This window comes from Gavialis gangeticus, unplaced genomic scaffold (assembly GCF_001723915.1).
Source record: "Gavialis gangeticus isolate Ggan-Ray unplaced genomic scaffold, GavGan_comp1, whole genome shotgun sequence".
Lineage (NCBI taxonomy): Eukaryota > Metazoa > Chordata > Crocodylia > Gavialidae > Gavialis > Gavialis gangeticus.
In genome coordinates, this window is record NW_017729025.1 from 98,473,748 (window position 1) to 98,500,681 (window position 26,934).

The following is a 26,934-nucleotide window of genomic DNA, read 5'->3' on the forward strand; positions in this document are numbered from 1 at the left end:
TGGGGGAGAAGTAAGAAGGGTTGACACCTCACTCCTCAAACAAGATAGATAAAAAAAAAGTACACTTTTTCACAGAACTCCTTTGGTTTCTTTTATTGGGTCCCCTTTTTAGTGTTGGGTGGACACAAAACCTAAAACATCTCTGCCTTTGTTGGACAAAGTCTTCCTACTCAGCTACCTGTATCAAATGGAGACGAAAGCTGTGGAGCAAGTTTCAATTTAACACTGGGAAAACACCATCCTATGTAGTAGGACCAAAAACCTCAGTCTTATAGCAGCACAAGGTTGCTGGGGGAAGGAAAGGATGTTTCATAAGCTGCAGTGAAACCTAAAGCATTCTTGTCAATCATAATCAATCACTCCTTTCAGTAATTGAGCAGTCTTGGATGTCTTACTTGGTAGGAGATGTAGTTAGGAATTGGAATGCATTCAATTTCCCAGGCCCCTCCAATATATTATAGCAATCAATATGATTAATTCACTGTGTGGCTACTAGTCACTCCTGTGACCTGATTTTTCACAAGTAATTAGAGCCTTTAACAAAAAAAGTTCTGGTTTTCAGTCTTCTGGCAGGGTTTCACTATTTGAGCACGACTGATTACCCAATGAGTATAGGAGGGAGCTGTGAAGAAATCATCCTCAGTCTGCCTCTCCTCCGTAAGGGGGCAGCCCAACTCCCTCTGTCTCCTCTGCACACTGCCTGGTTGCTGTGGCAACTGAGCCTGGTCACCTAAGGGGAGCTGGGCTGTAAGGATGCTTTGTCCTAGTTCCCACCAAAATACCTGTATGACCCTGTCCCCCCACCACAACTTGAGGATGCCGATGGCTGTTAAAAGGATTGGTCTGCATCATGTAGCCCCTGTTTCTGGTTGGGATGTAGTGATGGGGTCACAAAAGTTTTAAAAAGGGGTCATTCCATTTTGGGACAGGTCAGACATCGTATGGGATACTGAGGCAAGCAAAAGGCCTCTAGAGCTCCATCAGTCTCTGGATGAACTTGTGAGTAACTTACCTGAAATTTAGCCAGTAATTTAGAATGAAGTAATCTAGACGCGTATCAAAAGGCCAAGAAACCTATTCTATTTTGCTCAAAGTGTTTTTTTTTTCCTTTTGATATTTCTCTGTCTTATACCCTAGGCTCTCCCTCTTTGATGATCAATAAAGCTATCTGTTATAGCACCCCAAAATACCACGGTGGGCTAAGCAGCCCCAAGGTCTGCATGGTCTGTGTACCCTGGGGCTACACAGAGTCCTAACAAAGACCAAGGCCCAGGTTGTGGCAGCGATTACCCCAGGCTTGTGGGTGTGCTCCTGGAAGGGGGGTCAGCTGGACAGAGGTGCCTCAGGGGAGGCACCTGAAGCCTGGATTTTGATCGGGCACAGTGAGGCAGGTGACTCAGCATAGGACTAGTCTGCCACAAGAGCAACAGTGCAATTTTTTCTACTAAGCAGAATAGTTCATTAAGAAGTCTTATAACAAATAGCTTAAGACCAGGAGAAAAGATGGAACCACAGGAGACAATTGACAAAAAAGGGATGAAGAAATATTTAAAAATAACCTGGATTTCATTGGTTCACATGGATATGACTTTGTGCAATTTAAAGCTGCATTGTTTCATTCTTATTAGATAAGGACTCTTGTACCTGACGTTTATTCTTAACAGTTGGAAAGACTTGTCTGATGCCTCTAGCAAGTCAAACAAAACTTCTTCTGAAAGTTCAAAACTCACTGTTAAAGCTACCCTGTGTTGCTCTTCACAATTAGCAAGAATGATACAGCACTTGTCTCAGCACTAAAGTATAACATAAGGTATCCTGATATTTTGAGCAAGGCCAAAAAGTGTAAGCAGATTAACAGATCATTGTTTATGGCTTTTGAGCTGAGGGAAACTAAAAAACTGACAGTTGCTGGCTGGTCATTCCACAGTTAAATCCAACTGTAAAAACTGCCTTTTGAATGCCTAAAAGTTAATTTTTAAACGTTTCTACTTCATACAGGAATAGATAAGCTATTAATATGCTGGACTGCCTACCAAGACCTACCTACTGGAAGGAGTAGCTGCTGAGTAGTGGGCTCCATCCAAAGGGGTGCACATTGCCATCCTCTCTTGGTCAGCTTGAGTAGCATGTGGTGGCTGGCTAGGAACTGGGGGCACCCCACCCTCCTTCCCTGGCACAATCAGCTGGGGTGGAAAAGAATGAGCAAGTTAGCAATATCAAGTGGTTCAGCAGTAAGCTCCAACACAAGAGTGTGTTCTCTTATACTGGGAATAAGTTATTTTCAGCTTGTCATGAATAGACTCTAGTTACACTCTTTTTAAAACAAAACAGTAACTACTAGACAATGAGCCAAAGGGGAAGTCAAGCAGAAGGAGATTTTCACAAGATCTTGTCTTTCTTCCTTGCTGTTTCTATCTACATTGCATTCAATGCCTTTTTTTTCCTATGCAGACAACTCTGGCCCTCATGCTGTTCTCCATTCTATTCCTATGGAAAAAAGCGTTATTAAACGTTCTAGCTCAAGTGAAACCAAGTGCACTGTGGAGCCACTTTCTGGTCCCTCTGTTAGCTCCATGCTCTCTTTAATTACCTTGGCATTTTTTACCTAACTGGATACCAATGCATGCAATACCCTCTTAGCTGTGTATGCAACATACTCATTGGCCACAATGCCAGTGACATTTATTCTCCCAACCTCTACAAGTACCTGATGAGGATGTGCAGCATTCAAGCCACCAGCAAAGACTACTGGATACCCCATGTCAGCTGATCCAACTCCCAGGGCAGCAGGCTGATAGGAAAGACGAGAGCTGGAAAGCTAAGAAATGAGACAAAAAACCAAAAAGGGGAAAAGGAAGAGGAGAGAGGAAGGGAAGGGGGGAAAAGTCCCACAGTCTGAATTGTTATCAGAATCACTCGGTGAAGAATAGGAGAAATCTGAGCCACAAGAACATAATTATAGGGTGACAAGGTGGCTTGAACACTTTTCACTAGATACCAACTGCCGAGCTTTGGTTTTAATAGTCCACCTCATAACAAAGGAAACAAAACAGGCTTGGCCTTGTGATATGACCGGCTTCTAGTAGATGGCAAGCAGCCTTGAAGAGGTTGACTGACCACAAAGGAGCATAGGGAAGGCCTGGCCTACATTACAGTACCTACACTGCACGGTGGAGAAGGGACTAAGGCAGCCACTTATTTATTCAGATTTTTCAAAATAATTTCCTTTTGTGCACTGAGCAGGTATGAAGCTTACTGTGAAATCTGTAGCAGGAATGGAGAACACCCCCTCTAAGGGAAGCCAACTACTGCTGGGAAACAAATAAGATGTCCAAGTTGTTAACTAAAGAGAGACTTGGAGCTAAGGAACTGGAGATTTCTTCCCAAAGCCAGCTCCCAGAGGGGGGAACCTACCTCAAGCCACTTCACCTCCCTCTCTTCCTCCCTCCCTTTATGCAGAAGCACAAGTAGTGGAATCAATGGGACTACCCATTTGTTTTTCTGATGTTAAAGAGCTCTTTATTAGAAGCTCTGGACCACATGACTCTTCCAAGATAATCTTAGGAGCGGGGGGGGGGGAGGGGGTTCAGACCAGATCTGGACTCTGAAATGATCACTCTCACATACACATCTGGTTCTGTCCTTTCTGGAGACAAGGTGGTCTCTTTCCACAGAAGGTTAGACGCATATGTAATATGCCTCTTCCAGCTTCCCAGGGGATGTATAACCAGGCCCCTCCCTGGAACTCTTATGTTGCTATGAGTACCATCCTGTGCTATTCTCCCTGGTGAAGACCTACAATCCCCAGAGAACAGTACAGGCTGCTCCTCACTGAAATGATTTGACAGTTCCTCAACTTAAAAAGACGTTCCCCACCCCACACCAGCACCCGTGAATATCTCTATAATCTCAGCTACTGCAAATTGACACACAGGCACTATCATCTAGAAATCTAGACATTTTAAGAGTTAAAAAGTAGCTTTATGTTGTTCATCTCTGTGAGGTCTCTTGCTAATTTTGTAGTTTCATCATAAAATGTTCCTGTTTTATCATAGCTCTCTCCCACATGTTGTTGTTTGAAAGACTCACACAAATGAGAGAAACCTGACTTCACACAGTATGCTCTGAGATGCAGAAAATAAACAAAAATAGAGAGCAGACATGGCTTTCTTCCTAGTCCTCATGTTAGTTGTAACAAACAAGAAACAAAACAAAAAAAACCTGAGTAGGACTTTAAGTTATGTGACTGGATTTTAACACTTCAGCAAGAGCAATCTTATCAGACATGCAGGTCCAAGGGAGCTAACAGCTCCTCATGTAAGAACATTTAAATACCATCTCCTGATGTTCAAGACCAGATCCTAGTTGACCTATTAGATGCTTAAGTGGATTTAGGCATCTAAATGCAATCCTATTCCATCTTGCTTGAGTCTGTGAAAAACCATTAATGTAATCGTGGGCAACATAGTTCTCCTTCTCCTTGCTGCTTTCTGAGACTTAGCCTTAAGAGTAAGATAAGTGTGTGTTAGAAAAATAGATTACAGTTTTTCAGAGATTCTAACAGGAAGAGGACAACACTTAAGCACCTAATAGGTGGAAAAGTACCTGGCTCCAAGAGTCCATGGGTAAGATTTACTGAAACTAGAGGTGAAAACACCTTATTCAGTTAGGCCAGAATTTCCCCTGACGTGTGTACTGAAATATATCAAAGGATGCTCTGAAGGTACAACATGCAATTTATTTTTACCTTTTGCCTTTACTATTCTCTTCCTCCTTTCTCCTGACAAAGGTAAGCTATACAGAGCCTATCAAGAGTAGTCCTTGTTCTGCTAGATGGCCTCCAGTGTCACAGTGTGCTAACCCGCCCACCCCATAAAAGTGGAGAACACTGCAGCTTTCCCAAGACCATAGCCAGCTTGACAGAGCTGTATCTGAAGATTTTATTTGCTGCAATCAAGACCCCTAAGAAAGCTTGGCAATAGTTATTCCCCTTCCCCTTCAGTTGGTTCAATGGTTGCTTTTGTGGGGCTGCTGCTCACTACTAGGGTTGGAAGTGTTGCATACAATTTTTTTTAATGGAAAGAATACTTAAAATAGTCTTTTCAAGAAAAAGTAGGTATAAAGAATCAGATTTTTCAAACCAGTCTAAGCAGAAAGAGCTTATTCCATTTTGGGTTGACCAGCTTTTTTAGGAAATAGCAAACAGACTTTCTCAATACATATTCTGAGGAGTCAAACTTGCAGCTTACTGTGTGTTAAAGTACTATCAGGCCATATAATAATTTTTCTGTTGTGAACTCACTTGATGTGAAAAGCCCAGTCCCATCATAGGGACCTTCAAGGTGTCCGTCACCACAGGAGGAGGGGTCTGAAAATGTGCCTTAGTGACAGTAAAAACACACTGTGCACAGACACAGACATACAGAGGAAACAGGAAAGGAAGAAAGAGAAAAGGACTTGAGAGAAGAACTGAAGAGAGTTGGATGAACTGAACATTCATGACAAAAGTCTATGGCTAGAGCAGTCAAAACTTAATGTAAGACAAATTTCTCAGTACTGGCAAATCCCTTTTGTTTGTAAAGTGTTGTCCCAGTATTTTCCAGTGTCCCACAAGTAACCACTCCCAATGCAGCTAACACTAGAGAGTCTCAAGATAACTTATGATAAAACAACTAGCAAAGGCTCTGCTCCACAGCTTATTAGTATTACTACTGGCCAGTTAACAAAGGCAGGCTGTCGGAAAAAGTCGAGACTCAATTTTATCCAAGCACATACCAGTTGTCTATGTTGTGACTGTCTCCCGTTTATGTTACTAGTTTTCCAGAATAATTAGTGCTTTGGGGAGCATGTCTGTGCAGGACTGTGCAGCCCCCCCTACCAGAGCCCTCTAGACTCTACCATGACCTAATTACATTTTACACAAAATTGAGCAATATGAGTAGTTGCTTGAATGAAACTTAGCACTTTAGCACTAAAAATCCTCTGTCTGATGTTAAAGGGCTGAGCCATCCATTGGGAGTCCCTGTGCCTCCTCCTTAGCAAGCCAATTACACCAATCTCATTACCAAGTGCTAACCCTAGTCAGGTCTGTCTTCCTGAACCACAGCATGTTCTGAAGAAGGTGCTACAGGAGGTAAGCATGCTTTCCAGGGGCTAGAAAGAGGGGAGATTTTGTTTATCCTTTCCCACGCCACCAATCCCTGGACAAACACGGGGCTAGACCCACAGCGAGTAGTTAGGCCTCACTTCCCAATCAGTAGGGAAATGGGATATAAGAACAGCATATGTATGACAACTTCAATGGGGGGCCTACTCCATGTACCAAACTCAGGGTATGATCCGAGCCTTAAGTCAATTCATACAATTTAGGTAAGAGTGAAGAGTTTCTTTTCTCCCTTCCCCCAAATAACTGTCTTTGGCCAGGAGGGTAGCTTTATATTTAATCTTACTGTGAGGGTAAACTACGAACCATGGGGTTGTTACACGAGAAGTTAGTATTTTTCATGAATTGAGTCACTGATTACTTCAGACAGCTTTACCTCAGTGACAAGAAAGCTTTGAGCCTTCTGGGTAAATATCAGGTTGCATATATTTAGTTAGCACTGTTGTTGTTATCTAAGTCTGGCTACAAGAAAAATCAGTGGCTATTTCCTCAGTATGTACAAGTTCATCGTATTTTATTGGGCAGAAAACTGGGCTCGCTCAGCCATAAGTATGCCTCCTGTACTGGACATCAAAGAACAAAATACTTTATTCTCTCAGACTTACCATGAGCACTGGCTGACTGGTTAGTTACTGCCAGATGCCTGTCCCCACAATACCAGTGAATCTCAAGAGGTACCTCTGAAAAAGGGCTTGTTTCTAGACTTACCAGATTAAACCACTAATGGTTTCAACTGGACCAATTCCCTTGAGGCAGTAATTGACCCCATGGCAGACTGATTCAAATCAGAACATTTTAAATATATTTTGCTCCCACGCATTCATGCACTCATGAGTATGTGCATGTGCATACACACACACATGCATGCACAGACCTCTAAACTGTCTGTAACTTGCTCGGGACTTTTTGTTTGGTTTGACAATTAGCTTGAACATTCTTGACCTTTTATAGCTCTACAAAAACTAAACTCTAAGATACAGTTATAGAAATCACACACAGAAAAGAGAAATGGAGAAGAGATATTGAAGTTTCCATTTTGCAAAGGTTCAAAATGATTCCCTTCTGTATTTTTCTCTCTTGTTGTTCAAGGCACAGGTAAAAGTATGACAATTTTCTCCTCATTTATAAAACTGTTTAATTAGAAAATGCAGATGTCAATACATGAAGTTGGGTGGAAACAGCAAAACCAGCATCTGTTCAGGGGGTTGGACTATCTGAACCATGAGGTCTTTCCAACCTTGCGATTCTGTGAAATGCTGTCTAAATGTCATCAAAATGGAAATGTTCAATATCTACAACTTGCCATGAAAGCTTTAATTAGAGCCTTTTCATGGGGAAAAAATACTTTGGGTGACAATGATCAACTCTAGACCAATTAGGTAATATTGAATTCACACCCTGAGACCTAACGTGGAACTGTTTCTTATCAGGTACTCACTGCTGTTGCTAGTCTAATTTTACATGTCCCAGGTGATGGGATTTTCACTCCTTTCCTGCAATAATACTCAATAATGAGATAAAGGTTCTCCTGACACGAGCATTCCCCTCTAGTTGCAGCTTGTTACTTCTGTGTTATACTGCCTTGCCTCATCTTACTTTATTCCTTTTTTGTGATGTGCCTTTATTTGTAGACTAGTATACTTTCCTTCAATTCCTGCCTAGCCCAACTAGCTCTTTTAATCTTTCTTCATAAATCATTACTTGCAGTTCCCTAGAGTTTTGTAGGAATTAGGAACTGTCTTGTAGGAATTAGTAGGGGTTTGCAAAATGGACCGTATTCATTTTGGATTCAGCCCCACATCAGGCACAGTGATTTGATTCATTGATTTGGATCACTGTCCTGATTCAATTCGGCCAAATCCAAATCTGAAGATTTGATGCTGATTCAAAGAACCAGCAATTTGGCCATAGATGCAACTTTAAATGTTTTTTCTATATACCTTGAGGTACCAGGCGCAGCTTGTGAATGCTACAATGCTGAGGCAGATGGAGCATCCCACAGGAGCACAGGGGCCCCCCCATGTGCTCGGCGGTGAACCCAGAAGTGGACCAGAAGCACTTCTGGTCCACTGCTGAGCGCGCTGGGGGTCCCCCCACACCACCCAGCTCAGTGATTGGCCGCTGGGGGACCCTGGGTGCCCCCACAGAGCCAGGAGACACCAGTCGCCAAGCTGGCGGGGTGTGGAGGGGCCTCCCAGCACGCTCCCCAGTGGACCCAGAAGTGGAGCAGAAGTGCTTCTAGTCCACTTCTGGGTCTGCTCCCGAACATAGTGGGGACCCCCCTGTGCTCCTGTGGGGTGCTCCATCTGGTCCAGCATTGCAGCATTCACAAGTCACCTGGTACCCTGAGGTATGTAGAAAAAACATTTAAAGCTGTGTCTATGTCCGAATTGTCGAATTTTTCCGAATCTCTCAAAATCGATTTGGAGGATTCCGATTTGATTCGGAGATTTGGCCACCGTATCGGACCAAATCTTCACTGAATTGAATCAGCAACCGAAGCTTCACACAGCTCTAGGAATTAATAACTGTCTAGGTTTCACACAGTGGGGAGCAATGTCTGTGCAGTGCATTTAATATTATAGTGCATTTGAATTATACAGATTGAACCCAGCCTACTGCTGTTAGATTGCCTGGCTGCTAATTCAAAAGACATGTACCAGGTTGCACTGAAGGGAATTGTGCCATGTGTCTTTGGGAGTGGAAAGAGCCCATTTTCTCTTACCTGGGATGGAGGGGAAGTGGAAAAAGAAGTGGTGCACACTTCCTGAGAGTCTTCCACTGATGGATATACTGCCACATTGTCCTCAGCAGTTGCTCTACAGCAGTAAAGAGAGACATTTCACTATGGGAATGGTTCAGAAGACAAAGGAATACTGAGAGTATCGAGATACAGAAGTTGCAGGTGGACTGAGACTATTTGGGTGGAGTTGAAAGCAGAATTCTGAAGGGGTTCTGACTCTTTCTTTGACAGGGCTGAGGAGAACAGTTTAAGTTCTCCTGACTTTGGGATTTTCCAGATGTTTTCTTTAGAGAAGGAAGAGGTGCTTCCTCATTCTTTACCAAAAAGGTTCTGATACACTAAGCAGTACTATTGGCTGCAGCATTTGCAGAACCACTGCCAATCATATTAAACTGTGCCACTGCACATAATTTAACCATGATAGCAAGAATCAAGAGAGGTGGCAAATTCCATGCATGGGTTCTATACCAGGTGTCCTGTAAAGACAACTGCTACGCCACTACTTCCAATAACATAATCAGAAAATTCCACCATTGCCACAAAAAAAGTTGCATCTTGATCACCATATGAACCAGTACTACAGCAAGAAGTTTTGACAACATGAATCCCCTGGGACTAGCTGCACTCAAGCTTTTATGTCTCATGGGGAAAATGCTCCTCATATGCTCAACTGTTAATAAGACTGACCCTGATCCTACAGTCCTCCTCCCCCTCCCAATCATCAGGAGTTAGAGAAGGCTCTGTATTGCACTTAGGCACAGTGAGGCCTTCACCTATAGCCTGTGACTGCACTTAGTGTTTCCTCACCTGTAATTGCAGGGGTGCATGGGTGAAGAGCTGGGGTAGGGACGGTCCACAAAGTGATCAATGATAATCCCCATGATAGGTGGGGTCCTCTCAAACTGCCTGCAATGCAACAAGCAAATGGTGTTATTGATAAGGCTGGCTTTCCCTTTCTATTGCATTCCTACTGGTGGTACCCAGTATCTGTCAATGGGGACCCAGAGCACCAAGCTTCAGCCAGTAATCTGACTTTCTGTAGTCTGGCTTAGGTTGACCCAGATACTCCCCATCTACAAGACATATAGATCCAGGAGGATATTCAGTGTGGGGGACCATCTAAGCTAGCCTGGAAAAACCTAGGGGAAAGTGCAAGAAGCTCAGGGAATGAAGGGGTTTAACAGTATTTAATAAGAAGCTGCTTTTGGGGGGATGACATTTCCTTACCGTGTTGACATGAAGGCCAGGTTGATTCTGTAGGCACAAGACAAAGTGATGGTGCCCACTGGAGTACCCACTGTCCCAACGCGGACTGTTTGGAAACCTACACGGTAGAAGAATGGTTAACAATTTCAGTAGTATTCTGTAGTGGGCACAGAGGTTAATTACTTCTATGTCTTACTTCCCTATCCCTGGATTGCATTTTCCTATATTTGGTTTCACTAATCCTTCCATTCAGAACTCTGAAGACCCAAAGAACACAACAGCAGCAATATGTTGTATAACATCTGTCTTGCTGTTAGCCTGACCTATGGTGGCCCCTGTATACATCTGATGGTCCCTTTCAATCCTGAATAGCACTGAAGTCTGTTAAGCTGGCCCTGAACGTTAAGTGGCACCTGAATTTGGTATTCAAGTCCTGAACCAACATAACAGAACTTTGTCAAAGTAGTAGAACTATCATTTTGTAATAAGACCTTCTACAAATGAAATCTGTACAAAAAGTGCTCCTGAAAACATGTACCTAGTTTCCTGTAAGACTGAAAAATATGAACAAGACCATTATTAATATGGAAGGGGGCTCCCAGCTGGTTTATATATAGTACCCAACCGTACCTTCTCCCAAGCCGCTCAGCTGCACTTCTCCGAAGTATATCCTACAGGAGAGAGAAACAGCATGCATCACACCCAATCTATTCAGGGACTTGAAACTAAATAAATCTATATTTCTTATTTAAGCCACAAAGGGTGAATGGGTCAGAGCTACCTTTCCCTTTAAGAAAGGCATACATCGCAAGTGGCAAGTTATGATTGGACTGGCCAGAAGACTCACCTCCAAAGAGTCTTTAAACTAAATGGTCTATTTAGCTCCTTAAGAAGGACACATGCCATGTGAAATAAAGAAGAGACAATAGCAACAGCAGTTGTAATCAGGGAGAGGAGCCTGGACAGAATGTTTTAAAGTCCTAACTGCCATCTTAGTGATAAGTCCACACATCAGTGCAAAAGGGAAATTCAGAAATGAGTTGGGTGTCATGAAAGCGACAGCAGCCTATTCCAAGACCTAGAACTGGTACTTGTCTTTCTAGAAAAAGGCAATAACTTAATGCTGTTAAAACAGTCATTTATTACCTGCAGCATGGGCAAGAATGGGAATGTTGTTAAACCTCATGCCTCTGTGCCAAACATGACAGTGAACTTGGGACTTTGCAGTAGCTTTATATCATCATCCTGGTTCTTTACACAAATAGACTTCCTGAGGCCAAAGGTAAAAGTGTTAGGGCTGGCAATCACCCAACCTCAAGCTCTCAGCTCACTAGACCTCACAAGCTAAATAGGATGGCGCTCAATTATTAGGATAGGACACTACAAGAAAACCCTATGAGTTGCAGGAAGTAGCGCTGAAGATTCACAGTGTCCCTCGCCAGGGACTATAGTCTTAACCTGTATGCAAGTGAAAGTGTTCATGCACTTGCATTCAATTCATACACACACTTATTGTTAATTTACATATTTTTGTTAACTCTGCCAAATGACCAATAATGCATCTAACTGTTCAGTTGCACATGCAGTAATCATCATTATGTTCACAAGTCAGGCATGCATGGACATGCTTATTTAAAACCAGATCCCCGCTCTCTCAGGGAAGGGTTAGCAATGCGTGTAACAGTGCTGTCTTACAAATGAGCTATAACACTGATGTCACTACTGTTTCAGATAACTAGTAATTTATTAGAACTTTTTACTAGGACTGCACATGTTATGACCAAATTCCAGGTGGGTAGTTGTACTGCCTGTGTCTGAAGTTTCCCTACTGGTTTAGTTCCAAAAATGAAATTTTAAGAGTCCAGATTACCTGTACAGTATTACATATTCATGGCCCTGTTTCCTGGAGAGTCTGTAGGCTGGAGTTACCCGGGTAATAGCAAGCAAAGACTTCAGAAGTAGAGACAGTCTGTTGTACACAGTGTAAGAAACTTTGATTTCTTTGTCACACCTGGAGAGTATACAGATGCAGTTAGTTTATTCTTCCTAGCCAAAGAGTACAAGTGTACACTGAAAGGGTTCAGGCCAGTAGCCTGACACTTACAGTGACAGGAGCATAAATACATTTTCATGATGGCAAACCTGGCTGGGCCAGCAGAGTCTTGCTCCAGTCCAGTGTACACAGTAAGTAGTTATTCTTTGGCCTTCTGCAGCAGTGGATTCTGTAGGAGGCCAAAGAATCTTGCACTGGAAAGGACTGACTTCAGGAAGATTCTTAACACTTGTAGCTGCTGGTAACTGAATCTCGTATGTAACGGCATATATGGATTGTAAGACAGGATCACAAACAAATTAATTTCTAGGTCCTTTTCCCCAACACAACTCAACATTTACATTGTGTACAGGGGAAGTGTTTGCCTCTGAAGTACAAAGGGAGATATACCTGACTTGAAAGACCACTCGTCTAACAAGATCAGGCAATTCTTACCTTTCAGTTTCAGAGAGGCTGGGAGAAACAATGGAAAATACAAGTCAGTGGCATTCTCCCCATCTGTTCAACTGATGGAAAGCACAAAAGCTGGACTGGATACCAGCTAATTCAACACCAAAGGATTAGCAAAGCCTGAGAATCAGTGTAGGGGACATAATTCCAGTACCCTAAAAGGCTTATTAGTTTTCTCTGCACTTCGTTGAACATTTTATCTTTCTGTTCTTTCCCCATAGTTTCCCACCCAGCTCTCTCCATACTGCTGCTGACTGTAAAGTACATGTCAGGATGCCAAACAGAACAGCAAACTGCAGCAGAGCCTTGCCAGCACCAGTTGCAGGCCAAAGGCCCCTTATGCAAATCTATCTAGAATGCTGTCTGACCTGCACTTGGCAACATTTTGGAATGCTGTTGATCTCTATCCCTTAGTGCCTCCAACTGTAGGTCAGGTCCCCTGCCGGGAAAAAGATTTGCTTGTTTCATTTATTTTAAGGAGAAAAAAGAAAATATTCAGAATGAACTTACTTTTCATTCATTTCTAGACACCAGATTTCCAACTCCATGGAATCTCCCTGCATCAGACAAAGGATCAGTAATGCAATTCATTCCAAATAAGAAGACATCGTCATGTCACATTAATAGTGAGCAATACCACATCTTTAAGACAGTGATTCTCAACCAGGGTTCTGAGAGAGTTTTAAGGATGTTGCAGGATGCCGTGCAATATTAGTACTATTCAGTGTGCAAACACATACACATGATTCACAAGATAAAACTAGGGAACCCAGTCTCAAAAACATGCCAACCTGCTGTGATCTTTCTGAGTCCTATGCAACAGAAGAATTACTCAGTGATTTTTCTCTAGTAAAAAATGATTGAAAAATTACATGGTGGCATTTTCTGAGGGCTGCCTTGAATCTAATGAGGTTGAGAACCACTATTCTTAGAGGAAGTATTTGCTGGCTCCCAAGTCTTTGTAAACAGATGGGTCACTATTTCCTCTTCATGTACATGGGTTAACAGAAGCTGGACTCAGCAGTCCTGCTGCAGGATAGAGACACTCCATATAAAGCAGGATATAGACTACACCATGTACCTCCCTACCTCAGGATAGCTTATTCACTCATGTTGGGAGCAAAGCCAATTTTGCATGCTCCTAGTCTTAAGTGTTTTGCTTCAGTGATTTGCAGTGAAAAATCTTTCTCTTTTCGTATGTTCATAGTTTCACTGGTATATTAGTATACTGCAGGACTGGATACATTTTTTTTTACATAATCTTGGTCCAGATCCTACTCTGCCTGCTAAAGCCTTAGCAACTGCTTGCCAAAACAAAAAACGCAAAAAAAGCCCTGCAAGTCTTGCCTTCAGAGGCTGATTTTGTTTCTCCTTGAGGAGTGCAAAACTCTCCTATTTTTCCTATAAGCAGCTTTATGTGCCTCTACAGCCTGCTCCTATTCTGCCCTGGAAGGTGTAGAGCTAAAATGTATAAACAGCACTGGGAGCATAAAAAGCCATGCAAGCAAGGGCTGGAACCCAGGGTTCTCTCCATTCTAGCAGAAAGTCCTCATCGCTGGGGTACAGAGTGAGGCTGTATCTTATAGTTTTCTCTTTCTGGCCTCGTGACTCCTAGTAACTCAGTGGCAGGATGGAGGATGCTCTTAGCCTTGCCCAGCCCATAGTCATAGTTGTTGGACCACTTTCCTGAGGAATGGGAGATGTGGATTAAAACCAGTATTTGGTAGAGTCTAGTATCCATGCCTCCCATTGCCTGGGCAAGTGGACCAGTGGAAAAGAGATGGGTGGGCTTGCCTCCTTCCTCTGTTGAGCTGCATGCTTGATCTCAGCTACAGATGCTTGGTGTGGTTTTTCTTCTGTTTAATGCAGAAATTCTGTACTTTCCAGATGGAAATGGATCACAGAACTGTGGTGGGAATCAGACATCTTGGTAGCTGTTGTTTCACTTCTGAACATGTGTGGTAGCTCAAGACTAGCTGTCAAGGAATCATTCTAGGCCAGGGTTGCTCAACCTCCAGTCTGCAGGCCAAATGCATCCTGCAGAGTCATCACATCCAGCCCACTGGACATTCCATGGGTCTGGAAATTTGGTGGCGGGGGAGCGGTGGCCATTAATATGGTCACACTCCCTCCTGTCAAATTCCCAAACCCCAAGCCCTGCACACCCAGTTGGAACCAGACTGAGTCCCCTTCCCCCCGAGGATCCAGGCTTCAGCTGGACCATGCTCCTCCCCGCTATCCCAGTCAGCCAGGAGAAGCCCCCTTCCCCACCTGCTTCCCCAACCCCCAGCAGGGCTAGGTCACAACCCTTACCCATGCCCCTGCCCGCTTGTGTGGCTGGGCTCAGACCCGGTTGCCCTCCACCCACTTTGGATGGCTGGATGGTGCCCACCACACCAGCCCAAGCAGCTGAACTGGAATCATCATACAGCCCAGTCAGACCAGGCACTGCCCATTCAGCCTGCCAGGGAAAAAGGTAGAGCACCATTGTTCTAAACCAGAACAGAGGCACATAATGAATCTATGTTTTACAGTTACTGAATGGTGGGGTGGGGTACAGCATAGACCTAATATCATATATAGTGACTTGGATGCCTAGAGGCTGCAATTCCCATGCAGACATCTTGGAAGTGGAATAAGTTCTGGGCCTAAAGCTTAGATTGGTGACTTATTTCTTAAGTGAGCGGGTGGGAATTCTATCCGACTCAGCATTTACCTCTGAGGTTTTAAGAGAGATCTCCACACACATTGACCGTCCAACAGCAGGTAGCTGTCCTGCCAAGGCTTTCTTTGCTTCATGAGTAACTTCTGGTATATCTTTGATTGCCAAGTTGAACTGCAAAAATGAAATGGCAGATTTTTATTTTTCAGGTTCTTTTAGAAAACCAGTGGAGGCACATGCTGCAAAGAGATTTGTAACCCATTTCTCAACAGACTAGAGTCAGACCCTCTGCAACATTTGTAGAATGGACAAAATCCAAGATTGGTCCAGATTTTCATTTATTTATGCTCACTTGTGCCTGGAATCCTTTTTCTGTACAGTGGGACCAAGACAAAACACTCCTTTCTCCTCACACTCCCAAAGGCCTGTTGCTCATTATTCCCCTTTGAAGCTTAGCAATTAGATCAGTCTGAGTCAGAATCACTGATTCATGTTCTGAGTCAGTCACAAAACTGACTGAAAGGCACTAATGAGATCATCCTCTAAAAAATTAAAATGTCCATGAGCATATGATAGGAGTTGCTGATGAGTATCATATAACTCTTCTCTATTTGGCCCACAGTATACATACTGGGCCCATCAGACTAATTTTCTCCGTACTAAAGCATCACCATCTGTACATGCATGGTAATTAGGGTACAGTAGGCTAATTTACTGCACTGCCAGATAGTCCCATCAGATACACGTGGTACCCAGAAGCACAGTAAATTACTGTGTTTAAAACACATGTGTAGACAGTGACATTGGGACTAGTTTACTCTGGATCAAATTGAGCCAGAGTATATTCAGTCACATGAATTTTACGTGTAGTCATACCCACTGAGATGCGAAGAAAATTAACATTAGTCGACAGATTGTTTTTACAGTGTATAGGAAAATATCCCCTGTATTCTCAGAATAGATGACAGAGCTATGACACTCTTGAATAGAGCGTAACTTTACCCAGTCAGAGCCTGTTGGTGAAGAGGATGATCGAGTACAGATTTTCTCTCCAAGTCTGGCCTGGACAATCACTTGTACAGTCTGAAAGAGAAAGCAGAAGAAGTTCACAGATTTCTACCATTCTGGATCCTAGACCAATTCAGGAGCAGCTGAAAAAAACTGAAACAGGCTTACTGCTAGAAAAGTTAAGCAGAGTTTAGAACTCAACTGAGTGGCCTCTGCTAGTCTCCCTCATTTAATCACCTGAGGTGTTACAAGCAGTAGTAGGCAGGGCAGAGTGGTGCCTTATAAACTTATTCAAAGAGGAATAAGCTCTTGAAAGCAACAGCGCTAGCATCTCATGAAGCAACAAGTTGCTCATGAAAGCCTATGCTTCTCTAAATTAGTCTACAAGATGCCACTCTGCCTTGCCTTCTGCCTGACATCAGATTAACATGACTAACTACCTCTTCTCTAAGCAATAGTACGTAAACGTGTTTCAGACAGTTGTGTGATTTAAGCAGACCCTCTTTGCCAGACACATTTTATAATCCAGGGATGTAGCATTTGATTCAGTACCACCGAAGTCTATAGAACCTCGGCCTGAAGATGGAGATACACAGAGGTGATCAAGGTCTGAATCTATCCAGCAGTGCATTTATAGCATGCTCGTCACTGCACTATCTATCTATCTACTTAGCTAATCAGGATAGGAACTATTTGTAATAAAGGGGCTTTGTTTTTAGTTATCAAAGTGTGTGTGATAAAAGGCATTCTAGTATCATCGGCTTGGATGCAATAGAAGAACTTAGCTGGATAGCAAGTCAGGACTGAACAAGAAATACTCATTTAATGTTACTGAAGTTAAGCTGTTTGTGTTATTTGAGGAAGGCAATATTTGTCGATCTCATATACAGAAAGTGGCATAGAATTAGGAGGGTCATGCAGTGGCTGCAGCTGGGTTTTCATGTGGGACAGGCTGTTGGAAACAGTCCTTTAACTTATAATCATGTAAAAATAGAATCCTCCTTTTTCATTTACCTTCAGCTCTTTTCACTTTGATTAATAACAGACATACAAGCCTGTCAGCCTAGCCGTAGGGAGTTGTTGTTTTTTTCCCTTCACTACCAATGAAGGCAAATACAGACTGGAAGGTGTTGGCCACATTCCAATAACAAGAAAATTGTTACCTTCAAAGCAAAAAATTTGATGAACTTGTCCAGGTCCTTCCTGTCTTGGGAGCTGAGATCAGTGTCCATTGCATACAGAAATCTGAAATGTAATACAGGCAGGGAGATGAAACTGTCACACAATTTTTTTACTTGGATTTCAAGATTTAAAACCACAGCCTCAAAGCTTTGGGCAATGAAAGGCCAGCTTAAAAGAACTTAAAAAAACCCCAACTCAACAGAGGACACATTCTGCCTAACTTCTGACATCCAGAGGACTTGTGGGGGTTAAATTCACATGATTAAATACATCTGGCCAATGCAAAGAGTACAAAGAGAGAAAAGATCCCAGAGGAAGATTAAAATTAGAACAGTTACAAGTCCCCTGACTCTTCTGACAGTTTACTAAAGACCCCATTCCTGAACCTGTACTGAGTCTGCTCAATCATAACAAAGGTTGGATTAAATACATTCAGATCATATACCCTTTAAGCTGAAAGGCTGGTAGGAATAAAGTAAGAAACCAGGTCTGCAATACAACAACTCCACTTTTAGTAGGAACTCAGCATATGTAATATAGCTGCTCTGCCTCTAGAGAAGATGGGGGGTCTGGCTACACTACTGGCCACTTGCTTTGACAGGCACAGCTTCCAGTACAATACAAGTTACGGTTCCATGCTTTAAATGGCTCCACTGCTATTGTTCATCAGGATACAAGTTTAAGTACCAGTTGTCAGATACATTTCATCAAGGTGAGAACAGAACCCCACAAATTTTAAGTCCCTTGCTCTTTACAGTAATACAACATACAGCTTCCTTGTAGATATGTAGCATGATCTCATAATCATAATAAAAATTATTGGAAGCCAAGCTAACATTAATAATGGAATGTAGTCAGCACAGGGCTGGAAGCCAGGTGGGTCAGACTTCTAATTAATGTTATGATGTTGGGTAAATTACTCTCTGCATCTTAGCTTCTCTACCTGCAAACTGGAACCAACATATATAGGGAAGAGGCAGCAGCAGGAGCAAAGTCTTATGACTGGTCAGCACCTCTGAAAAGCATAAAAGTGCAAAGCATTATTACTGCTGCTGCTGCTTAAGAGTAGTTTTACATTCCTGCACCTTTTATTCAAAAATAACCTGTCAGACAAATTTATGGATTCTGCCTATCACTGAAATGCAGGGGTGGGTTAGTTGTGTCATTTTAGGAGCACAAAGCAAAACTGCCTGAACTATTATATCCAGAAGCGTAAAATACCTGACTAAAAATGTAGGGAGGAGGGAGGGAGGAGAGGAGGGAACAACTGTAATTACAAAAATTAACCATAAAGAAGGATAAATAACCCTGCTCACATGAAAAGTCCTATATAATCATTAATGATGACATGTGGCTAGAAGAATTGTTTTAGATCTCAACTGACTAATAAGTAGCTCATACTGGTTTTAGATGGATTTTACAAGCAATAATAAAAAAGAGGCCACTTCTAGCAGTACCATGCTACACAAAACTATGCTGGGGAATTGGGTCAACAGTGATACAGAAGAAAGGACACTGTCTAGTGAACGACCAGATATCAGGGAAGGCCAGATACTCCACTTTGTTCCAATGTCCTAGTTTGTATTTCTAACCCCCATGAAGTAAAACATTGCTCTTATATTACCTCATCTCATGTGAAAGTAAACAATGGAAGAAACTTAATGCTAAATCCAGAAAAGAGAACGACAAGTTGGAAATGATTAACCCAGTGGCCAGATCTTTTGTTCTTTCCTGCTGGTACAGGAGAAATTAGGCAGAAATTAGAACACAGAGGGTACATCTACATGAGATGCTTAGTGTGGAGTTGACTAATTCATTCCGCAGTAAAATTTCACCATCGACATGTGTGGTGCTATTAGGATGGAGTACATTAATTAACTGCATCATAGGACAGGACTGCCAGACACAAGTAGCATTATTTACTCTGGCACAATGCATGTGCAGATGCAGACAGGGCTGGCTGGGGCATGAGGGTGTTTCAGTGTAGGGACCACCTGCCAGCTAGCCCCACACTGAAGCACCCTTGTGCCCCAGCCAGCCCCTCTGCAGCAACTTGAGCTGGGTTGGAGCAGTCCTAGACTGACAGGCTGGCCACCAGGGTCCCCTACCAGCCAAGGCTGCTCCCACCCAGCTCCCCAAATGTGTGATTGATACAGGATGTCAGTTTTAGAAGCCCGCCTTTATTGTAAGTCAGCTATTCTCAACCAGAGTGCCGCAGTAGCTTAGGGCCTGGATAACCCAGGGAACTGGCAGAAAAGGTCTCCAAAAAACCTTTGTTAAAAAGTATTAGGCAACAAGAAATAAGGGCCTCCCAACCAGGCTCTCTTCTCCTCCTCTCCCAACACTATATATAGTAAGTGTTTTTTTAAATAAATATTTAACAGATTATTTTGGTGTTTTTTTAGCCTAAGATTCATCCTCAAAAATGGTTTTGAAAACAAATAGAAGCAGAGGCCCATTCTCCTGTTACACAGTTTGGGCAGTGGTGAAGCATCATCGTCATTTGCATAAGGCAAGTACTGACATGATTGTTTATCAAAGGTCATATTAAATGTGACTATGAACAGGAGCCGCAGTACATATGGGTTTTGTTGTCAACCCAACAAAATACAATCCCTATTTAGAGTGAGGCCTTGTCTACACAGGAAGTGAACCTAATTTGTGAATTAAAAAAAAAGATGCAGTTATGCCCATATTGATTTTAATTCTAATAAAGGGGGGGCACTTCTTCTAGTTTAGTTTATACTGCTGGTAAAAGTGAGCTAAACTGAAAAGAAGTCACTTGTATATTTAATAAGTACATCCATGCAGGGTACTATAATAGTAGAGCACTAATTATTCAGGTAGAACTTTCCCCATGTAAAAAAAAAAGACCTTAGTCCCAGCAATACAGCATTCACAGGGTACACAGGCATATTATCTATGAATGCACAATCATGTTCAGTCACCTACTTTCTTCTTACAGTACTCTTCTAACTGAACAGAAAGCAGGAGGTGTTTGCTAAAAGAAATTCAGATAAAGCAGTGCAGAGCACCTGCACTGAAGCACAGGACCAAGGAATTTGTAGCTTAGCGCTGACTGAATCAGAATCTCTGACACTGTATCTGGAAATGTCAATATTTCAACTAGGCTCTAACATTTTTGCAACCTCTGTTGAGAAAAGTTTTTAAGATGGTTTTAAGAGCTACAAATAGTACAAACTATTTGCTTTAACCTCATTACCAGATAGAGAGAGAGATAAATAGAGAGGTATTTCAGTACAGATTCAACTCCTGTGCTTACATCAAGTAAATGACAACATTTCATTAGTTCCCACCCAGTTTCACCTTGCTGAAATAGCCTGTTCACAGCAGTAGATTTTCATCCTGTTTCTCAGTGTAGTTATTTTATAGGTTCATACTTTCTCTGACTTCTGCTATTTTTAGTTTATCCTGCCTGAGGGACTATTGCAAACAGTATTAATAAGAAATAAAATAATGCCGTGTGCCTTTATGACTCCAGGTTCACAACCTCTAATTTAATTATTCTGAATAAGTAGCAGTTTCAAAAAGGATGTTCTCAGATTAGCAATAGCCTCTTGCTCTAGCAGATGCTTTCCCCCCTCCCTTAACTTTCAATTACTTTACTATCTTTCAAACCAATATGTGCAGTAATGACGTGTCACATGCTAACACCATGTACTTTTATCTGCAAATGACTGGTCTGTCCTCCTTGCAATATTCAAATTCATACAACTGTGGTAATTCACATCTCTCCCACTCCAAATACAAAAAGATTAAACTAAAGAATTTAGGTAGAAGCTTCACACCTTCATTCTCTGGCGAAAGAACTAAAGAGATAAGTAGCAGTAAAATGCTAGGACCCACCCAATACTTTGGCCTCTAAACATTTTTCCATATACATTTCAGGGGCAATTAAACTGTTCAACTGGGGGTATATTAGTAATTTGATAAATGCCTGAAAATTGTGACCAATGGACAGAAAGCAAAAGCTTTCTCTTTAAAACTAGCAAATTGCCCATCAAGAATGAGGGGGGGGGCGTGGACATGGACAGCACACAGGCCTGCATCTGCCCCACTCCTTGGGCCAGTGCTGCTCCCTGCCTCCCCCCTGCCACTTTGGACCACGGCTGGGGCCACGGCCAATCGCCCCCGCTGCTTCGGGCTGGAGCCAGGGCTGTTCCACTCCTCCCCCCAGCCAGATTCGCTCCCCACCTCCCCCTCGCCACTTCAGGCCAGGGCCGATTCCCTCCCCCGCCGCTTTGGGCCAGGACCATGACCCAGGCCTTGCCCCCCCGACAGGTCCATCGCCACTGTCACCTTAGGCCACAGGGGGGTGAGGCCAGCGCTGCTGCCACCGTCATGGCAGCACAACTACCACCTCCTGTCCAACCGCTTGCACTCTGATTGGTTATTTCAGACAGCCAATCAAAGTGCAAATAAACCATTACAGACAGAAAGACTAAGGCTTTTATAATATTAGATTGCTGCTAGAACCTGGGGATACTACAGGTCTCAGCATGCCACACCATCCTGATCCAAGTAGTCTGGCTGCACACTAATACCTGTAATCTGTCTCAGTATGGGTGACCACAGGTAGGACTGCTGCACTTGCTTAGGGCAGCATAAAGTCTTGTTTATAACTGAGGCAAGTATCTAGTAAATAGAAAGCGAGTGGAAAAGCCTGGTGGATTCTGAGTATTATTATGGCTAACAAGGTTAGAAATTACATGCATGTAAGTCTCTACTACCAGTTCCATGCTCCCTCTAAAACACCCTTTTAGCCAGCACTGCTGTATAACAGCAACACACTGGGTGCATCTACATGAGACACTTTACTTGAGATTAGAGCTAATTACTGCACAGTAAGCATCACCATCTATACTTGCAGATGCTTACTGCGCAGTAATTTGCTCTAAACGCAAGTAAATTTGCTGCTTGCAAATGCAAGCAGCAAATTTACTTGAGATTACTTACTCGACATTGCTCCCTGCCCTCGGGAGCTTCCTGCTGCCAGGGCAGGCTCTGCCACTGGAGCCTGGCAGGGACAATGTCCCACTGCCTTGGCAGCAGGGAGCTCACAGCCCCTGTTCCACAGTCGCAGTCCTTCTCTCACAGCACCAGCTCTGCAGTTCTGGGGTCAGTGTTTGGAGATAAGGATCTACCAGCCCTGCAGTCATGGAGCAGGGGCTGGAAGCTCCCTGCTGACAGGTCAGGAGGACACTGTCCCCACCCAGGCTCCCGTGGGGGAGCCCACCCCGGCAGCAGGCAGCTCCAGGGGGAAGGGAGCTATGTTCTAGCCCCTGCTAGGAGAGAGTTGCAGGGGCCTGGTGCAGGGCTGCAGGGAACAGGACAGTCTGCTGCTAGGAGATGTCTGCACATGTAGACGTATGCCCAGGGCAGTTTAATTTTAAAAAGTCTACTCTAGAACAGAGGTGGGCAAAATACAGCACATGGACTGAATCTGGCCCACCAGGCATTTTCATCTGTCCCATGGCACCTACCAACAAATTGTGCCCCATCCAGCCCTTCCAACCACAAGGGTACACACGTGCACACACTCCCCCAAACACACCCTATTGCACCTCACTCCCATCCTCATGCGCAGATGGGCCCAGCCCGGCCAGCACACACAGGGGGTGAATTTGGGTGCACGCGCACCCCAAGTGTGGCGGTGCACCCCCTGCAGCCGCTCGCCACTCTCCCCCCTCGCCTGCCAGCGACATCTGTGGGCGGTCAGTGATCCCTGCTGGCTGCTTCAGATGCTGCCAGTGGTGTCTGTGTGTGGTTGCCTGACCCCAGTCAGTGCTGGCCCCCCCACCTCCCTTCACGCCCCCAACCCGCTGCCAACAGTGCCGGTGCATCTGTAGGAGCTCCTGCTTACCACTGCCATGCTCCTGCCATTGCCGCCGTGCCCTCCCAGCCGCTGGGGGCACGTGTTATTCATGAGCACAGAGTTTCTGGATGGGGCTGCTGCTGCCACTGCTGCAGCTCCCAGGGACCTGTTCCGCTTTCCCAGTCTCCTGCTCGCACTAGGCAGCATGTAGGGAAGTGGCAGAGGCTGAGCTGTAGCTCAGTGGGAGCACAGCGTGTGGGCTTGGGGCTGGCGGCAATGCAGAGCCCGCACCCAGGGGGCAGTGGCAGTGCAGAGCTCGGGTGGGCAGAGTGTGGGTGGGGACCCTTCCCCCCCACAGTCCCTCTGAAGGCATGTAGCCCTGGCAGACAGTGGCAGCAGCAGCACATGGTGACGCTCAGGGCACTGGTGCTTGGTGGGGCACAGCTCTGGCCAGTGTTGCAGCCACCGCCGGCGAGTCTGTATTACTGGCACTCCCTGACACACGTGCATCACCCCCACACTCACATGGCATGGGAGGGAAGCCCCACGTGTTGGAGCTGGCTGCCTTCCCTGCCAGGGCTGCATGGCAGGAGAGAGAAGGGGCGGGGAAGGCAGCCAGTTTCAGTGTGCATGGCTTCCCCCTCATGCCAGGTGAGTGTATGGAGTGCCAGCGATACAGACTGCCCAACAGAGCTTGAACCCCTCACTACCATGTGCAGTGCTGTCCAGAGCTGTGCCCCACCAGGCATGAGCATGCCCACCTGCTGCTGCGCATGGGGGTGTCCCCACACCTCCCCACCCTCCCTCACACCCCATAAACACCACACACCTGCACCCTGCCCCCACAACCCCTCATATATACATAACCCCCAACATACCCTATGCTCCCCCACACACCCCTCACAACCCCCACACACCCTACCATACACCCCCACAATACCTCACCATACACACACACACCACCACATACACATACCCCAGCACCCCTCCCACAATATACAAGACTAAGAATTTATTTTTTAGTTATGCTATCATCTCTATATATAACTATGCAAACAAATCATGACAAAACATTTTTTGTAATAAAATTAAAATATGTTATCATAGGTTTGACTTTTAGTGTATAATTTGGTTTGTTTCTGGTTCTAAAATGGCAACCTCACTCCCAAAAGACGTATTTCTGTGGGGAGGGACTCCCAGTGGCAAAGGTCAGGGGGTTAGGGGTAGGACTTCCAGCCCCAAGATGGTGACCACGGGGCACAGCAGCTGTCAAGGGGCGGGACTACACATGCGACCCTCGACAGCCCACCAAACCTTCTTAAGCAGCCCTCCGCTCATAACAACTGCCCACCCCTGTTCTAAAGTAAACGGTTCCTGGATTATTTGCATGTGTAGATGCACCCACTGTGTCTCCCTAGTATTTAATTCCCTTGAATACATTCATGCCCTTGCTATATGTACTACCATTCACATTTGTTATGTCAGGTAAGAAAAGGACATCCTCAAGGCATGGGAAGAGAGAAGAGCTGTTATTACAGAAAAAGACAGCTCTTTCCCATGAGTACTAAATGTTTGTATAAGTAAATCTTCAACACCTACATCTCCAAGCTCCAACCACTCTCCCAAGCCTCCCATGTGACTTTCATATACCACACATCTGACTAATCTTTGTCATGTCAAGTTTGATGTTCTAAGGCAAATCATTTTGTAACCACTTAAACAAATGGAAAGCATCCAACAGTATTTCCACCCTTCAATAAAAGTGTGGCCTAACTGAATGTCTTCTTTCACCCCAGGAAAAGGAGGGTTTCTCCAGCCCAGGCCACAGAAGCAGTAATCTGGAGAAGCCCTAGATTAAACAAATTTTCAGATAAAGCAGCAATTCATCAAGTTTTTTTCTATATGGCTAAACCCAGGCAGCCAGGTTCTGAACATTACAATGAGGTGATCATAGGAATGTAGGGCTGAAAGGGACCTCACAAAGTCCTCTAGTCCAGCCCCATGCTCAAGACAGGATCACTCTTGACTAAACCGTCCCAGCTAAGTGCCTGTCCAACAAGTTCTCAAATGTTTCCTAGGATGGAGAGTTTACAGTTTTTCTAGGTAGTCTATTCCAATGCCTGACCACCCTCATAATCAGAAATTCCTCCTCATCTACAACTTAAATCCCCCCTGCTGAAGCTTGAGACTAGTGCTCCTAGTCCTGTCCCCTATAGTCATAGAGAAAAGCCCATTTCCATCCTCTCGCCAATTGTCCTTTATGTATTAAAGACTATTATCAAAACCTCCCTCAGGCTTCTCTTCTCCAGACTAAATAACCGTGTCTTCATATAACTTGTCTTCCAGGCCCCTGATCATTTTTGTTGATCTGTACTTGACTGTCCAATCCTTCTTGAAGTGTGGGGCCCAAAACTGGACACAGTACTCCAGGTGAGGCCTCACTAGTGCTGAACAGAGTAGAAGAATCACTTCCCTTAACTTGCAACAGACACTCCTTGTTAATACAACCCAGGGTGCTGTAAGGGGGGGCGGGGTTTGCTACAAGAGCACACTGTTGGCTCATATTCAGCTTATGGTCTACTACTGTAACCCCCAGGTCCTTCTCTGCTGTACTGCAGCCTAGGCAGTCACCCCCCCCCAGTCTGTATGTATGCATGCAATTACTCCATCCCAAGTGCAGGACTTTGCACTTGTCCTTGTTGAATCTCATCTCATTGATTGCAGACTGTTTTTCTAGTCTATCCAGGTCATTCTGGATCTAGTCTTACCACCCAACTTGGTGTTGTCCACAAATTAGCTAATTGTACACTTGATCCCATTATCTAAATGGGATAATTAATTATCCCATTAATGAAGATATTAAATAATACCAGACCCAGGACAGACTTCTGGGGGACCCCACTTCCTACCCATCTAACTAGACATTGAACCACCAATGACTACTGGTTGAGTATGATGATCTAACCAGTTATGTATCCACCTGACAGTACTTTTGTCTAGTTGTATTTCCTTAGCTTGCTAATAACAGTGTTGTGGGAGACAGCATCAAAAGCCCTGCTAACGTCAAAATATTTCACATGCACTCCTCTCTCCACATCCACAGGGCCTGTCACTTGATCATAGAAGAAAATCAGGTCGGTCAGGGATGACTTGCTTGTGCTGCCTGTTCCTGACTCATCTTGTTCTTCTTGGGCCAGGGTGCTGTAGTCTTTCCTAAGTACAGTATGTTCCTTTTCAGCCAGACCAGGATATGGGGCCTGCTCCCACTCCCACTAACTTCAGCGATAATTTTGCCATCTCCACCAGCAGAACAGAACAGTGTCCTTTGCCTTAACTGCTAAAAGGACTGAACACCCAAGTCATAACTAGGAAGCAAAAAGGATTAGGACTAAAAATACAAAACAATACAAAAGAAAGGAAACTTATGACATCTCCCCAGAAGCAGTAAGGAGCACAGGGCCTAAGAGCTCACCCTGTTTGGAAGAAAATGTGAGCTTCAGCCAGCAAAAGTTTGTGCCATATATACACGTGTGTCTGTATACACACACACACACACACACACACACACACACACACACCACATATACACTTCACTTAGTCGAAGGTACAAACATGTATGCATTTATTATAT

At 44.1% G+C, this 26,934-nt stretch overlaps 1 protein-coding gene across 6 annotated transcripts in view; it reads right to left on the reverse strand.

The window, feature by feature from the left end:
* The window catches only part of ATG13 (autophagy related 13), a 47,653-nt gene that overhangs the window by 14,672 nt on the left and 6,047 nt on the right, over positions 1-26,934 (reverse strand). For 2 of the 6 annotated variants that reach the window (XM_019519289.1, XM_019519290.1), the window contains exons 2-11: positions 17,449-17,530; positions 16,280-16,360; positions 15,332-15,451; positions 13,126-13,172; positions 11,983-12,123; positions 10,743-10,783; positions 10,134-10,230; positions 9,714-9,812; positions 8,889-8,982; positions 2,044-2,183 (exon numbers count right to left, since the gene is read on the reverse strand). In XM_019519289.1, the coding sequence (XP_019374834.1) occupies positions 2,044-2,183; positions 8,889-8,982; positions 9,714-9,812; positions 10,134-10,230; positions 10,743-10,783; positions 11,983-12,123; positions 13,126-13,172; positions 15,332-15,451; positions 16,280-16,360; positions 17,449-17,517 (929 nt within the window). In that variant the 5' untranslated portion in view covers positions 17,518-17,530. Of the gene's footprint in view, positions 1-2,043; positions 2,184-2,707; positions 2,819-5,302; positions 5,402-8,888; positions 8,983-9,713; positions 9,813-10,133; positions 10,231-10,742; positions 10,784-11,982; positions 12,124-13,125; positions 13,173-14,409; positions 14,522-15,331; positions 15,452-16,279; positions 16,361-17,448; positions 17,531-26,934 lie in introns of those variants that run through there. The other 4 variants (XM_019519292.1, XM_019519287.1, XM_019519288.1 and 1 more) reach the window with 4 other exon arrangements.